Source organism: Littorina saxatilis, unplaced genomic scaffold (genome assembly GCF_037325665.1).
Source record: "Littorina saxatilis isolate snail1 unplaced genomic scaffold, US_GU_Lsax_2.0 scaffold_808, whole genome shotgun sequence".
Classification (NCBI taxonomy): domain Eukaryota; kingdom Metazoa; phylum Mollusca; class Gastropoda; order Littorinimorpha; family Littorinidae; genus Littorina; species Littorina saxatilis.
The window spans coordinates 6,880-23,693 of NW_027129023.1; the positions used below are offsets into that span (position 1 = coordinate 6,880).

Here is a 16,814-nt window from a genome sequence, read left to right on the forward strand (position 1 = left end):
ACGAAACCGACTTCATCGAGCACTTTTTCTGGCAGTGTAGAGCAGTGCAACCCATATGGCAGGAATGTCAAGGGTACATATTTAAATGTACAGGCAAAAATATAAAGTTAAGCTGCGAAGAGGCTCTTTTGGGGTATTTCACACGTGATATCCCCAGAGAGAAAACCTTCATAATTAATCACCTTATATTGATATCGAAAATGTGCACAAGCCAGTTTAAGTACGGAAATTCAAAAACTAACATGAAGGTTTTATTTCAGAACCAAGCTCGACTTCGAAATCTCTAGTAAAATTGAACTGTGTATAAGAATATAAACTACTTTTAGATAAATAGTAGTATAGTGCTGTTAATGTAAAGTTATTTATATATGCGCCGTATGATGCTGTGCTGTAAACTAGTACTGTAATTGGTAATTTGTAAATTCTCGCCTTTTGTCCATCGAGCGTTGGATTAATTAACATGTTATGTATTGTCCCGCTGAAAATGGTATTATTTAACAGAAATATGGGAACAACAACAACAACAACAACAACACACACACACACACACGCACTCACACACACACACGCACATACACGCAAAAAAACGCACAAACTACTAGACATAGCAAAGGTGAATGAAATAGCTGTAACGTTAGAGTAACTGTAGTGAAGAGAAAAAAAAAAAAAAAGTAAAAAAAAAAAAAAAAAAAAATACACCGAGCGGAAGAATAATCACTCACATTGCCATCATGAATGTTTGAGGTGTGGAGTTGACGAAATACTCTCGTTGTTTGTACTTGAGGCACGACACGGCGTTGTTGTACCTCATCGTTATGTACTCCAAAAGCCAGTTATCGTTGAATGGATCCAATTTAACTTGGAAAGTGGTCACCTGTTTGACCAAACAGGTGGTGGGGGGGGGGGGTATAAGTCTTTTTGCCGTAAAAAATAGAGAGAGAGAAAGAAAAAGGGGGAGAGAGAGGGTGGGTAACAGAGAGAGAGAGAGAGAGAGAGAGAGAGAGAGAGAGGGGGGGGGAGAGAGAGAGGGGGAGATAGAGAGAGGGGGGAGAGAGAGAGGGGAGAGAGAGAGAGAGGGGGGAGAGAGAGAGAGAGAGGGGGGAGAGAGAGAGAGAGAGAACGAACAAGCGAACGAAAGTAAGGACTTTATTTAACAAGGATAAAGGTGTAGGGCACACTGCCTTGTCCTTAAACAAATACTAAACATATACTATCCACTAAAGAGGCATTAAACCTGTCCTTAAACAAACACTAAACGCATAATATTCACTAAAAAGGCATTACACCTGTCCATAAACAAATACTGAACACATAATATCCACTAAAAGAGGCATTCAAATGGAATGAATTTATAGATTTAAAAATGCTAAATGAAACCAATATTAAATGTAACATAAATTAGTGAAGAGAATGCGAGATCAATTCCACTCAAATGTTTAATTATAAAAGTTGTGGTGTAAGCGTATTAACGAGGTGTTTTTGCAACCAGTCTTCGCCCAGAGGGGGACTTCTCTAATCACAAATATACACGGACATTCGCATAGGAAAAAAAAAAATCCCCAGAGCTTTGCACTTCGTTTAATAATTATTTTTCTCGATTTGCTCTATAAATCTCTTAGTGCACTGTGAGGTCGTAATAACTTAAATAATAATAATAATTGTCAGTAAGTACTGGTGTCACATGACTGATGTGAACCAGTTGATTGGCTAATGGCGATGCGCTAAAACTGTTAGCGCACTCTTGGAGTGCGCTAACTTTTCCACAGAGCGTATTCTTCCGCCCTTTGCCTAAGCGAGACTGTGCTCTTATCCTCAGAATTGATTATGACATGTAGCTTATATTCTCCACAATACCAAATGACCATAAATTCCCTGCTTCTCAATTAAAGCAGAAGTGTTTTGTTTTTTTCTAACAGATTGCATGTGCCTGTGCCACAGTGCTACTGATCTAAAATAGAAGCCGCTGTGTTTCATCTAATTTTCGCCGACTTGCATAGATTCTTCTCATATGCCGTGTTAGTGGCATGTAGCTTATCATCCACATTACCAAATGATGAGTTAGTATACAATTCCCAGCGGCTAACAGAAAACACAAGTGTTATTCCGATAACGTACCAGCCAGACCAGTTTGGAAGACTGACTCCATCGACTCTGTCATACGTAGCAGACGATGTACACTGAAATACGACTGCATCAGTTCAGTATATGAATGGTTTCCGAATTATTATTTCAAGGCAAGAACAATCGTAATCGAAAACGTGTAGGGTTCAGAACGTTCTTACCATATATATATATATATAAGACTTATTACCTCATGCGTGCAGACTGCAGTGGTTCGATTGCTCTTGCCTAGCACAGTAGCAGACGACATAAACCCCAACATGTTGGGCAAATGTGAACTAAAAAACGATGGGGATATAAAACATGTAGGGTTCAGAGCATTCTTACCGTTCATATTTAGTATCAGACTCCCCGATGAGTGAAGATACAACACGGGAAATATGCCACATTTGTTTTGAAAATGTGCGAACAGTCGAGTCACGCTTCGAGTCAATTCAAGGGGAATCACTCCGCACAGTCAATCCGTCGAAGCTCGACTGGAGGTTTCGAATCGCAAATAATGAAGACTAGAGCACAGTCCTTTCTCCGAGTTCAAATGAGGTCTCTCTGAAAGATCATCACTGTTCAGATTAACGCTACACTGGAATTTACCAACAGAAATTAAAATGCGTGTGACGAAAGCACGACACACTTGAGACACCCCACACAAAAGTAGATCTTTACTGTACACGACCTGACCACACAGTTATGCCTATTCAAATGCGCGTTGCAAAATGTGCGTTTGGAATCTTCTTTTTTCTATGGCGGTACTGACAATATCGTTATTGAAACAATCCCAGTGCACTAAGGGATTTATAGAGCAAATCGAGAAAATTCATTATTGAACGAAGCGCATAGCGCTGAGTTCAATAATTATTTTCGAGATTTGCTCTATAAATCCCTTAGTGCACTGGGATGTCTCAATAACTTAAATAATAATAATAATTGTCAGTAAGTACTGGTGTCACATGACTGATGTGAACCAGTTGATTGGCTAATGGCGATGCGCTAAAACTGTTAGCGCACTCTTGGAGTGCGCTAACTTTTCCACAGAGCGTATTCTTCCGCCCTTTGCCTAAGCGAGAGTGTACTCTCATCCTCAGAATTAATTGATGACATGTAGCTTATATTCTCCACAATACCAATGATTATGACCATACATTTCCTGCTTCTCAATTAAAGCAGAAGTGGGGTTTTTTTCTGACAGATTGCATCATTTGCCTGTGCCACAGTTGCCACTGATCTAAAAATAGAACCCGCTGTGTCTAATTTTTCAGTTTCGACTTCCGAAGATTCCTCTCATAATTATGCCATGTTAGTGGCATGTAGCTTATTATCCACATTACTAAATGATGAGTTAGTATACAATTCCCAGCAGCAAACAGAAAACACAAGTGTTATTCCGATAATGTAGCAGCTAGATCAGCACGTAGCAGACTACACTGAAATACGACTGCATCTGTTCAGTAAATGAATGTTTTCCGATTTATTATTTCAAGGCAAGAACAATCGGAATCCAAAACGTGTAGGGTTTAGAACGTTCTTACCATATATGACTAAGTGCCAAAAGGTGCGCACGAAAAGCGGACAAAGGGGCTAAAAAATAAAAGTTGACAAACAAGACTGATATTGTGATTTTTGCTAAGACAACAGATGTTGGAACCCAATTATGAAAAGAAAAGACAATGCACTCAAATTATTTCACAAATAACGGGAATTGTGTTCGTTATATTATTCAACATGGCACTGAGACGTAGCATTCAGGTTATCTCGCACGTTTCTGAAGCTAGGGCTTTGAAACTTGGCACACTACCAAAGTATGGTGACCCCCAGATATGGTACAGATCACATTAAACCACATTGAATTTGAAGGTCACAGCTAGGTTAAATTTACTTTCCAAACTGGACAATTGTCGTTGTACGTCTTACATGTTTTAAAGCAAGATCAGTTAGACTTTACATACTTTACATACTTTCAGAATTTCAGAACAAAAGTGACCACCTGGTTAATCTTTCTAAAATGTCAAGGTCACAGTGGGGTCACATCTTGTTCAAAATTTGGAATAGTGTCAATTTATTCAGCGCGTTTATAGCACAAACTTTGAAAATACAGACTTTTTTAGTGTATGATGACCTCTACACGCGATTACAGTTTAGGTTGAAAAGGTCAAGGTCACAGTAGGGTTGCGTTGAGGTCAAACATAAAGATTTGTCATTGAGGATTTCTCGCATGTTTTTGAAGCTAGGGCTTTGAAACTTGGCACACTTCCAAGGTTTAATGACCCCCCTTGTGTGGCGCAGGTCGCATTAAACCTCATCAAATTCAAAGGTCACAGTAAGGTGTAAAGTTGCTTTCCAAATTGGAAAATGTTCGTTGTCTTACATGTTTTAAAGCTAGAAACATTACACTTTATATGAAGTCTTATATCGCGCGCGTATCTCCAGACTCGGACTCAAGGCGCAGGGATCTATTTATGCCGTGTGAGATGGAATTTTTTACACAATACATCACGCATTCACATCGACCAGCAGATCGCAGCCATTTCGGCGCATATCCTACTTTTCACGGCCTATCATTCCAAGTCACACGGGTATTTTCAGATACACTTTAACCAACGTTACATACTTTTAGAATGTTGATGACCTTTAAAAAGAAAGTGACCTGGTTAATCTTTGTCAATTTCAAGGTCATAGCGGGGTCAGGTTTGGTTCAAAATTTGGAATATTTTCATTTCGTCAATGCGTTTATAGCACGAGCTGTGAAAATACACACATTTCTAGAGTATGCTGTCCTTTACACTGTCTAGTCTTTATAAAGTCTTGTTGAAAACGCCAAGCATCAAGGTCACAGCGGGACCTTGTTGAGGTCAAAAATATAAATGTGTCATTGAGGTTATCTCGCATGTTTTTGAAGCTAGGGCGTTGAAACTTGGCACACTACCAAAGTTTGATGACCCCCAGGTATAATGCAAGTCACATCAAACCTCCTCAAATTTCAAGGCCACAGCAAGATTAAAGTTTCTTTCCAACCTGGACAATTGTCATAGTCTTGCATGTTTTAAAGCTGGATCCATTACATTTTACACACTTTCAGGATTGGATAAAATCTTTTACACAAAAAGTGACTTCCTGGTTAATGTTTGTCAAATTTCACGGTCACAGCAATGTCCCATCTGGATCAAAATTAGAAAAATTGTTAAATTCTTTCCACGCGTTTTATAGTGTATGATGTTCTCCACGCATGATGAAAGTCTGGTTGATAAAGTCAAACGTCAAGGTCACAGCGGGATTGCGTTGAGGTCCATAATATAAATGTGTCATTTTCACTAATGCCTTCTAGTAATACCTGTGAAACGTCACAGGCTCCAAAGGTTTGATGCTGTTTGGTTTATGATAAAAATGATGCCAATTTTCATGATTCGTGAAGCTTTCAGAGGGGTCAATTTGGAGTCACACAAACAGAGAAAATCTTTATGCGACTCACTTTTTGCCATACGGAATATAGATAAGAACCAAACTATTTGTTGTTCTGGCTCACTTGACATTAAAGAAAGTGACGATTTGATCATTGTTGATCCGAACTCAAACCTGTTGTGACCTGGTAATATAACCAGGATCAACCAGACAAGACTTCGATGTCCTGAAGTAGTCAAACCTCAAAACAGTTGGAAGTATCCAAGATGTAAACACCAAACACTTTTCAAACAATATGTTTTGCTTTGTTACAAAATAGTGACCACACTATGACCTTGAAACTTGAAACAGATCAACTAGACTTTGGTTTTGGTATGAACAAAAGTTTAATAAAGTTACATGTTTACATTTTTTACCCAAACCATACCCCTAGGTCAACCAAACTTGGTTCATGTTTGAAGGTCATCGAATCTTATAGAAGCGAATGAGATGTCAATGGTCTAGCTTTTAAAATCTTCAAGAAATTAATAATTTTTTCCATATTTTGATTCGAACATCACTCCGTTGTGACCTTGACATTTCACAAACGTCAACCAGACTGTGGTCACGTCAGATGGGGCATCTGACCCTTGAAATGGTTAAAGTGTAAACGCTAGTTTTAAAAGTGTTCAAAACATTGATAATTTTCCATTTTAAGATCCCAAATTGACCCTATTGTGACCCTGAAATTTGACTTTGGTCAACCAGACTTGGGTCATGTTTGGAAGAGCTCAAGCTCTAGATCTACAAAGATGCACATGTGTTTAAGTTCTAGCCTCAGAGATATAAATACGAGCTAGTGACTATAACGTAGCCACGTTTTGAAGCTTAAAAGGAATCAACTTTCTGGCCTGCACTCGACCCCAATAACTGTGACTTTGTAATTTGAGTATTATCACCCATACTGTAGTCGCGTGTAAAGGTCATCGATGAAATTTCATCTCTCTAGCTTACAATAAGTTTGATAATTTCAGAACTTCGCATTATTTGTGCTTCAACTAGACCCCGCTGTGACCTTGAAATTTGACGAGAAACATTTGAAGAATCATTAAGCAAAGGCGTTGTGCTAAGTGCCAAGGCTATTGCTTTAAAGGCAATGCAGAAAATCATTTGTCATCCTTGTTAAGCCATACGCGACCGCGTTGTGACCTTGAAATTTTTACAAGGGTCAATTATACTTCTACCATGCCTGAAGGCTGGCTTTTTAGCACCCAACTTGTGTGAATTTTCAAAGTTCTAGATGTACAAATGGTCAATGAATTGATAATTTTCCATTTTGATGATCCCAACTCGACCCTGTTGCGACCTTGACATTTTACCAGACTCAACTTAAGCTTTAATTTCCATCTCGGAGAATTATCAAGCAAATGTGTTATACCAAGTTCAATTTCTCCAGCTTCAAAAGCAATGCCACCCATACGCAACCCAGCTGTGATCTTGAATTGTACAAGGGTCAACCAGACTTCCAACATGTCAGAAGACTATTTAGCCCCGAATATGCGTGAAGATTCAAAGTTCTAGCTTCACAAGTGTCTGAGAAAAAAATGCCGTTTTTTACAGGCAGGAGAACCAGTCGTGACCTTGAATTTTGTTGAGGATCGACTTGATCTTCTCCATGTCGAAGAATAATTGATCGATTGCGTTATATGAAGTTTCAAGGTTCTAGCTTTATAAATAAAGCAGAAATGGATGACAGTCTGTTTTTTTAACCCATGAGCGACACGGCTGTGACCTTGAGATTTGACAAGGGTCAACCAGACTTTCACTGTGTCGAAACATTATCAAGGCCTGAATGTGTGTAAAGTTTCAAGTTTCTAGCTTACCACAAAGCTGTGAAAAGGATTATTGTCTGTTTGTTTGTTTTTTACCCGTACGAGACCCTGCTGTGACCTTCACATTTGTGACCCTCCACCACGGGATGAGTCGCATGTCACCTTTGCATGATTTTCATATTTTTACCTTTTCCAAAAGAGTTTTTTATGCTCTATCCAGTGGTGAAAACCGTTTTAGAAAAGAGCGAAAACTGTTTGAGTTATAAGCCTGTGACTAAGGTGACCCTCACACTGTTACCAGACACTCCCCGGACTTATATTAAGCCTAGCGCAGAACCGCGCGAGGTGACATGCGACTCATTTCGTGGTGGAGGGTCACATTTGACAAAGATCTTTCTGAACTTCTTTGTGTCGGAGAATCATTGAGCTACGGCGTTTATGATGTTCGAAGGCTCTCCCTTTAAAAACAACGGAAAAAGTGATCATTTAAAAAAAAAACATATTGGCCCATACGTGACCTTGAGATTAGACAAAGGTCAAACCAGACTTCCACCGTGTATGGAGGCTATCAAGCCCAAAAGTGTGTGAACTTTAGGGTTCTTGCTTTGAATAATTCTGAGAAAAAGGTTAATTTCCGTGGTTTTTACATTTAGTCAAGTTTTGACTAAATGTTTTAACATAGATGGGGGAATCGAGACGAGGGTCGTGGTGTATGTGTGTCTGTCTGTCTGTCTGTATGTGTGTGTGTAGAGCGATTCAGACTAAACTACTGGACGGATCTTTATGAAATTTGACATGAGAGTTCCTGGTTGTGATATCCTCAGACGTTTTTTTTTTCATTTTTTTGATAAATGTCTTTGATGACGTCATATCCGGCTTTTCGTGAAAGTTGAGGCGGCACTGTCACGCTCTCATTTTTCAACCAAATTGGTTAAAATTTTGGTCAAGTAATTTCCGACGAAGCCCGGATTTCGGTATTGCATTTCAGCTTGGTGGCTTAAAAATTAATTAATGACTTTGGTCATTAAAAATCTGAAAATTGTAAAAAAAAATAATTTTTTTATAAAACGATCTAAATTTACGTTCATCTTATTCTCCATCATTTTCTGATTCCAAAAACATATAAATATGTTATATTTGGATTAAAAACAAGCTCTGAAAATTAAAAATATAAAAATTATGATCAAAATTAAATTTTCGAAATCAATTTAAAAACACTGTTATCTTATTCCTTGTCGGTTCCTGATTCCAAAAGCATATAGATATGATATGTTTGGATTGAAAACACGCTCAGAAAGTTAAAACGAAGAGAGGTACAGAAAAGCGTGCTATCCTTCTCAGCGCAGCTACTACCCCGCTCTTCTTGTCAATTTCACTGCCTTTGCCATGAGCGGTGGACTGACGATGCTACGAGTATACGGTCTTGCTGCGTTGCATTGCGTTCAGTTTCATTCTGTGAGTTCGACAGCTACTTGACTAAATGTTGTATTTTCGCCTTACGCGACTTGTTTTTTTTTTTACCAACACGAGACCTTGCTATGACCTTCAAATTTCTCAAAGATCAACCTGAAAGTTTTCTTGTCGAATGATGATTAAGCAAAAGCGTTGTTTGAAATTTCAAGGTTCTAGCTTCAAAAATCTCTGAAAAAATATTTTTCTTCCGTTTTTTGATCTCCATGTGACCCAGCCGTGACCTTGAAATTTGACAAGGGTCAACAAGACTTTTACCATGCATGGGGGCGATTTTGCCCCAAATGTATGTGAAGTTTCAATGTTTTAACTTAAAAAAGTCTCAGAAAATAATATATTTTCTTTTTTGAGAATGTGTTGCACGCAAGACATTACGACAAACGCTCGTGTTTTTATTTTGTTGCTTTAAGGTCGACTTGCGTACCCGCTCTTTCGCTAATCTCAATTAAAATTCATCTTGGACGTTCGGTTTTATTACGCTTATAATTAAGAAGATTAAACTAAGACAACAAATAGTTAGTGTTCCCATTAAACTCGATAAGGTAGTGACATTTTATGTTGAACGCAGGATGGTGTCGCACGCAAGATCTCAAAAGATGTTGACGACATAATTTCAACACTTGGTAGCGCATTCGTGGTTCGTGATTTCTTCACAAAATTTGAACACAGAATGTGTCACGTGGTTCCCTAGATGAAGTAGATTCTTGTACATGTAAGTTTTGTTTAAAAAAAAAACCCCGTTAATTACCGAACATTTTGTCGCACGCAAGATATGACGACATTTTCAGGTCGTTTTCAAAAATGCTGTTTAAAAGTTCTGCAGTCTTTGCTGGATCACTTGAAAGACAGCGGTTTGATACATCGTTATCGCTTGACGTGTCGACATCAATTCCAGAGTTTTTAAAAAAGAAATTTAGTAAATATCTGCGATTGAAAAATGTATGCCGTGATGACGACACATCTTGCGTGCGACACCTTAAAAATCGGTTATCGAAAAAAAGAATTCTCTCGAGATTTAGATTGGACGTTTGGTCTCGTCTGTTAAGCGATGTTTCAGGCATTCAATCAAACTAAATGCAAGGCATTTGTGCTTCTTGTTATTTTTCTGTGGCATATTCAAAACACGAGGTATCACGATGTCCGCTTTCAGATGGCCGGTTTTGGCGTTATTTTTTATTTTAAACAAGGATAACGTCAAAACCGTTCAAGTCAGACACACGAAATTATGTCCACTATATCTTCGCACATTCATCCACACACACACTAATTTTCAGCAGACACACGTTTTTAGAAACATTTTTATTGTAAAACAAAAGCCGTCTTCTGTTCTGTGAGCACCTTTTGGCACTTAGTCACCTGCATTCATCTGGGAGGTTGCTGCTATGATTACATGGTAAGAATGTTTTGAAGCTTTCGCGTGTTCTGTTTACATCGTAGTTGTCTTGAAATATGCGAAAATCGCATTTCAGTCTTGAACTGATGGTGTCGTCTGCTACATATACGAGTAGGACAGTCCATTGAATCAGTTGACTTCCATATATATACTGTTCAAAAAAAGAAACACATAGTTGCTACTTGCCAAATTTGTTTTATTGTTTTATATGCTGCTTTGTCAAGCTCACAATTTGTCAGAAAAAATCCTGCTTTTAGCTGCGGGACATTTTAGGGTCAAGCATCATTGATTGGTAATGTGGAGACGATAAGCTACATGCCACTAACACAGCCGATAAGAAGAATCTTCGCAAGTCCAAAATCTCAGACTCACTGTTGCGCAGGCGCATGAAATAAAATTATGTCAGAAAAAAACACTTCTGCTTTTAGTTGCGGGAATTTTATGGTCAAGCATCATTTGGTAATGTGGAGAAGTTAATCTACATGTCACTAACACGAAGGATGAAAAGAATCTTCTCAAATCAAAAGAAGGGGCCCAGCCTCGCTTTAGAAAAGGGCGGAAGAATACGCTCTCTGGGTTTTAAGCGCATAATGAACACTTATTTATCGCGCCTTCTCACTAGTGCTCACGGCGAAGTACAATAGCAACAGCGTACACACACACACACACACACACACTTACACACACACACACACCACACACACAGACACACACACACACACACACACACACACACACACACACACACACACACACACACACACAAGGGGCAGTAGGAGATCATTTGCATTCCGAATCAAGTCACTTACCTTACCGGAGTTCCAACGTCCAGAGTGTTGAAGGAGGGACAGTAGGAGATTATTATTATTTTTTGTTTTTTTGTTTTTTTGTTTTTGTTGTGTATTTGCCAAGCACATCATCGTGGGGCTTTTAATCCATAACATGCATCCTTCTACAATGTATCTTCATTCATCCTTCACCATGTATAATAAATATGTAAATGGCAAGTATACAAGACATACAACATTAGGACCTAACCGACAGACGGACATGTAACATACCGACAATACTGATAAAAAAGAGAGAGAGAGAGAGAGAGAGAGAGAGAGAGAGAGAGAGAGAGAGAGAGAGAGAGAGAGAGGAGGGGTAACAGGGTGACAGACAGGTAAGAGGATAAGTGAAGCAGACAGACATAAGACATACACACACACTCTTGCCTAAAATCTTATAAAAACCTACAATTTTAAACTGTACAAAAAGTTAAGCTGAAATGGACACTTCGCCTTGGTCAATAACCTAACATATATTCGCATAGGGTAACCACTCTGACAAAAATTCAACATTTCTATTCCTGATAAGATTCAATTTCTTTTCAATGTAATATCTTTGTTTTAATATTTTCAAAAAAACATTCAAAAGCGGAACTGAGCCCTGAAGTTTACATTTATAAATATAATATTTTCCTAAAAGAATAATCAAATCTAAAACATTATCAGTGTTCACATTATCATCATTTCCAAATATTATCAATCCTTTTGAAAAAGTCAAATGTTCACAATGTAAACATTCTTTGTGTAATACATTATTCAATTTAATCCAGAAGGTTTTAACAATCATACATTCCCAAAATAAGTGAAAAATTGTCTCTTCATGATACCCGCAAAATGTGCAGAGCGTTGAATTTTTAATTTTACATAAATATAAATATTTATTACAAGGTAGAATCCGGTGTAGGAGTCGCAGCTGAAACCACCTTAAACTGACATCAACAGTAGTTTGAAAGGGTTTCAAGAAAATTAATTTCCAATTCATATTACGTTCACTGGTGCTATTCCATTTTGAAGGAAGAGATTATTTAACCGATCTTACATGTGCATTCCGAATCAAGTCATATCTCTTACCGGAGTTCCAACGTCCAGAGTGTTGAAGGAGGGACAGTAGGAGATTATTTAACCGATCTTATATGTGCATTCCGAATCAAGTCATATCTTCGTCGCGATATAACCTTGAATGGTTGAAAACGACGTTAAACACCAAATAAATAAAGAAAGAAATTCATATCTCTTACATGATCTCCAACGTGCGAAGTGTGGAATTTGAAACAATCGTAGTCTCCGTTCTCGAAATTATCTTCAGGGGTGTCAAGCGTGACATAGGGGGACTCTTCGCAGTATTCAGCTCTAGGTCCATTCAGTTTCACCATCACGTTTGAGTCAGTACCGTGTGTACCCCAATCCCAACTAGACTCCGCCGTTTTCACGCAAATCTTGACAGGAACTGTGAAATACAAGTTTAAAAGAACATGCCATGGTGTGCTAGCGATCATATCGAGTACACCACGTCTGTCTAGACTTTCAGTTGACATGAGAGCACGCATTGTTCTAGACTTTCAGTTGATATGAGAGCACGCATTGTTCTAGACTTTAAGTTCATATGAGAGCACGCATTGGTCTAAACTTTCAGTTGATCTGAGTCACTTAATAAGCCTAGGTCAGAACCGCGCGAGGTGACATGCGACTCATTCCGTGGTGGAGGGTCACTTAATAAGCCTAGCTCAGAACCGCGCGAGGTCTTCTTCTGCGTTCGTGGGCTGAAACTCCAACGTACACTCGTGTTTTTTTGTTTTTTTGCACGAGTGGAATTTTACGTGTATGGCCGTTTTTTACCCCGCCATTTAGGCAGCCATACGCCGTTTTCGGAGGAAGCATGCTGGGTATTTTCGTGTTTCTATAACCCACCGAACTCTGACATGGATTACAGGATCTTTTTCGTGCGCACTTGGTCTTGTGCTTGCGTGTACACACGGGGGTGTTCGGACACCGAGGAGAGTCTGCACACAAAGTTGACTCTGAGAAATAAATCTCTCGCCGAACGTGGGGACGAACTCACGCTGACAACGGCCAACTGGATACAAATCCAGCGCGCTACCGACTGAGCTAAGTCACTGCCCAGAATCGCGCGAGGTTACATGCGACTCATTCCGTGGTGGAGGGTCACTTAATAAGCCTAGCTCAGAACCGCGCGAGGTGACATGCGACTCATTCCGTGGTGGAGGGTCACTTAATAAGCTTTTGCCTGAGTTTGTGTCCTAGTTACACATGTTAGAATTGTTCTTGGTGACGTATTTTGAATTACATTTGTTTGAACAAAATGATTTATTTTAGAGTACAAATTATATCTACCCATCTACCTATGATGTCTACCTATCAAGCACAATCTGCTCATAAATATTAAGAAGCTGCGCATGGCGGGACCTGTTTACAGTAGAAGCTGCACATGGCGGGACCTGTTTAGATTAGAAGCTGCACATGGCGGGACCTGTTTAGAGTAGTAGCTGCACATGGCGGGACCAGTTTAGAGTAGAAGCTGCGCATGGCGGGACCTGTTTAGAGTAGAAGCTGCGCATGGCGGGACCAGTTTAGAGTAGAAGCAAGCATGGCGGGACCTGTTTAGAGTAGAAGCAAGCATGGCGGGACCTGTTTAGAGTAGAAGCTGCGCATGGCGGGACATGTTTAGAGTAGAAGCAAGCATGGCGGGACCTGTTTAGAGTAGAAGCAAGCATGGCGGGACCTGTTTAGAGTAGAAGCAAGCATGGCGGGACCTGTTTAGAGTAGAAGCAAGCATGGCGGGACCTGTTTAGAGTAGAAGCAAGCATGGCGGGACCTGTTTAGAGTAGAAGCAAGCATGGCGGGACCTGTTTAGAGTAGAAGCAAGCATGGCGGGACCTGTTTAGAGTAGAAGCAAGCATGGCGGGACATGTTTAGAGTAGAAGCTGCGCATGGCGGGACCAGTTTAGAGTAGAAGCAAGCATGGCGGGACCTGTTTAGAGTAGAAGCTGTGCATGGCGGGACCTGTTTAGAGCAGAAGCAAGCATGGCGGGACCAGTTTAGAGTAGAAGCAAGCATGGCCGGACCTGTTTAGAGTAGAAGCAAGCATGGCGGGACCTGTTTAGAGTAGAAGCAAGCATGGCGGGATATGCTTAGAGTAGAAGCTGCGCATGGCGGGACCTGTTTAGAGTAGAAGCTGCGCATGGCGGGACCTGTTTAGAGTAGAAGCTGCGCATGGCGGAACCTCTTTAGAGTAGAAGCTGCGCATAGCGGGACCTGTTTAGAGTAGAAGCAAGCATTCAACATTCTCTATCCTTTTCTGGAAAAAGAATGTTTCCCCCAAACTAAATATGTATCCAAAAAAGTCGCCGACAACGTCAATTCTTACAAATAAATGATTAAAGTATTGGGTTTTTTTTTAAGACAACCCCCCCCCCCCCCCCCCCCCCTCACCATGAACAGTTTTTCAGAGTTTTTTTTTTATCCAGTACTTTGAATTTTGTTGTTGCAAAAACATGTGAAGGGAAAACAATCTTTTTTACATTTAGTCAAGTTTTGACCGAATGTTTTAACGTTGAGGGGGGAATCGAGACGAGGGTCGTGGTGTATGTGTGTGTGTGTGTGTGTGTGTGTGTGTGTGTGTGTGTGTGTGTGTGTGTGTGTGTGTGTGTGTGCGTGTGTGTGTGCGTGTGTATGGAGCGATTCAGACCAAACTACTGGACCGATCTTTATGACATTTGACATGAGAGTTCCTGGGTATGATATCCCCGGACGTTTTTTTCTTTTTTTTGGATAAATGTCTTTGATGACGTCATATCAGGCTTTTTGTGAAAGTTGAAGCGGCACTGTCACGCCCTCATTTTTCAACTAAATTGGTTGAAATTTTGGTCAAGAAATCTTCGACGAAGCCCGGACTTCGGTATTGCATTTCAGCTTGGTGGCTTAAAAATTAATTAATAACTTTGGTCATTAAAAATCTGATAATTATTTTCCATCATTTTCTGATTCCAAAAACATATAAATATGTTGTATTTGGATTAAAAACAAGCTCTGAAAATTAAACATATAAAAATTATCATTAAAATTAAATTGTCGAAATCAATTTAAAAACAGTTTCATCTTATTCCTTGTCAGTTCCTGATTCCAAAAACATATAGATATGATATGTTTGGATTAAAAACACGCTCAGAAAGTTAAAACGAAGAGAGGTACAGAAATGCGTGCTATCCTTCTCAGCGCAACTACTACTCCGCTCTTCTTGTCAATTTCACTGCCTTTGCCATGAGCGGTGGACTGACGATGCTACGGTCTTGCTGAAAAATTGCATTGCGTTCTGTTTCATTCTGTGAGTTCGACAGCTACTTGACTAAATGTTGTATTTTCGCCTTACGCGACTTGTTTCCTTTCTTTCTGTTTGTATTGCTTTGTTTGTTTCTTTCTCTATTTTATTTTATTCCACCTTTGTTTTCGTTCTTCCTTTGTACAATTTTTTTAGCAATCTATTTTTTTTGTTTTTTCTATGCATCTCTCTTTTTTGTCATTTCATTCTTTTCTTTATTCTTTTCTGCTATTGTATTTTTTTCTTTCTTTCATGTATTCTCCCTTCTTTCCTTTCATCTCTTTTTTACATTTAGTCAAGTTTTAATTAAATGTTTTTACATAAAGGGGGAATCGAGACGAGGGTCGTAGTGTATGTGTGTGTGTGTGTGTGTGTGTGTGTGTGTGTGTATGTGTGTGTGTCTGTCTGTCCGTCTGTGCATGTGTGTGTGTGTGTAGAGCGATTTAGAACAAACCACTGGACCGATCTTTATGAAATTTTACATGAGAGTTCCTGGGTATGATATCCCCAGATTTTTTTTTCATTTTTTTGATAAATGCCTTTGATAGCGTCATATCCGGCTTTTTGTAAAAAGTTGAGGCGGCACTGTCACACCCTCATGTTTTAATCAAATTTATTGATTTTTTTTAAAGCAATCTTCGACGAAGGCCGGACTTCGGTATTGCATTTCAGCTTGGTGGCTTAAAAAATGAATTGATGAAATTGGTCGTTAAAAATCTGAAAATTGTAAAAAGCATTATTTTTATATACAACGATCCAAATTTACGTTCATCTTATTCTACATCATTTCCTGATTCCAAAACCATATCAATATGTTATATTTGGATTGAAAACAAGCTCTGCAAAGTAAAAATATAAAAATTATGATCAAAATTAAATTTCCGAAATCGATTTAAAAACACTTTCATCTTATTTCTTATCGGTTCCTGATTCCAAAACCATATAGATATTATATGTTTGGATTAAAAACACGCTCAGAAAGTTAAAACGAAGAGAGGTACAGAAAAGCGTGCTATGCAGCACAGCGCATCCAATACCGCGCTAAACGGGCTCGTTGATTTCACTGCCTTTTGCACGAGCGGCGGACTACGGTCAATGTGAATAAATGCAGTGCGTTCAGTTTCATTCTGTGAGTTCCACAGCTTGACTAAATATAGTAATTTCGCCTTACGCGACTTGTTACATTTAGTCAAGTAATGACTAAATGTTTTAACATCGAGACGGGGAATCGAGACGATGGTCGTGGTGTATGTGTGTTTGTGCGTGTGTGTCTTTGTGTGTGTGTGTGTGTGTGTGTGTGTGTGTGTGTGTGTGTGTGTGTGTGTGTGTGTGTGTGTGTGTGTGTGTGTGTGTGTAGAGCGATTCAGATTAAACTACAATACCGATCTTTATGAAATTTTACATGAGAGTTTCTGGGTATGATATCCCCAGAGATTTTTTTCATTTTTTCGATAAATGCC

At 39.2% G+C, this 16,814-nt stretch overlaps 1 protein-coding gene across 1 annotated transcript in view; it reads right to left on the reverse strand.

The window, feature by feature from the left end:
* Positions 1 to 722: 722 nt before the first annotated feature.
* Positions 723 to 16,814, reverse strand: part of LOC138957312 (uncharacterized) — a gene marked incomplete at its 3' end in the record, with an annotated part of 33,262 nt that continues 17,170 nt past the window's right edge. Inside the window, 2 exon segments of the mRNA XM_070328445.1 lie at positions 723 to 874; positions 12,257 to 12,465. Coding sequence (XP_070184546.1) covers positions 723 to 874; positions 12,257 to 12,465 — 361 coding nt within the window.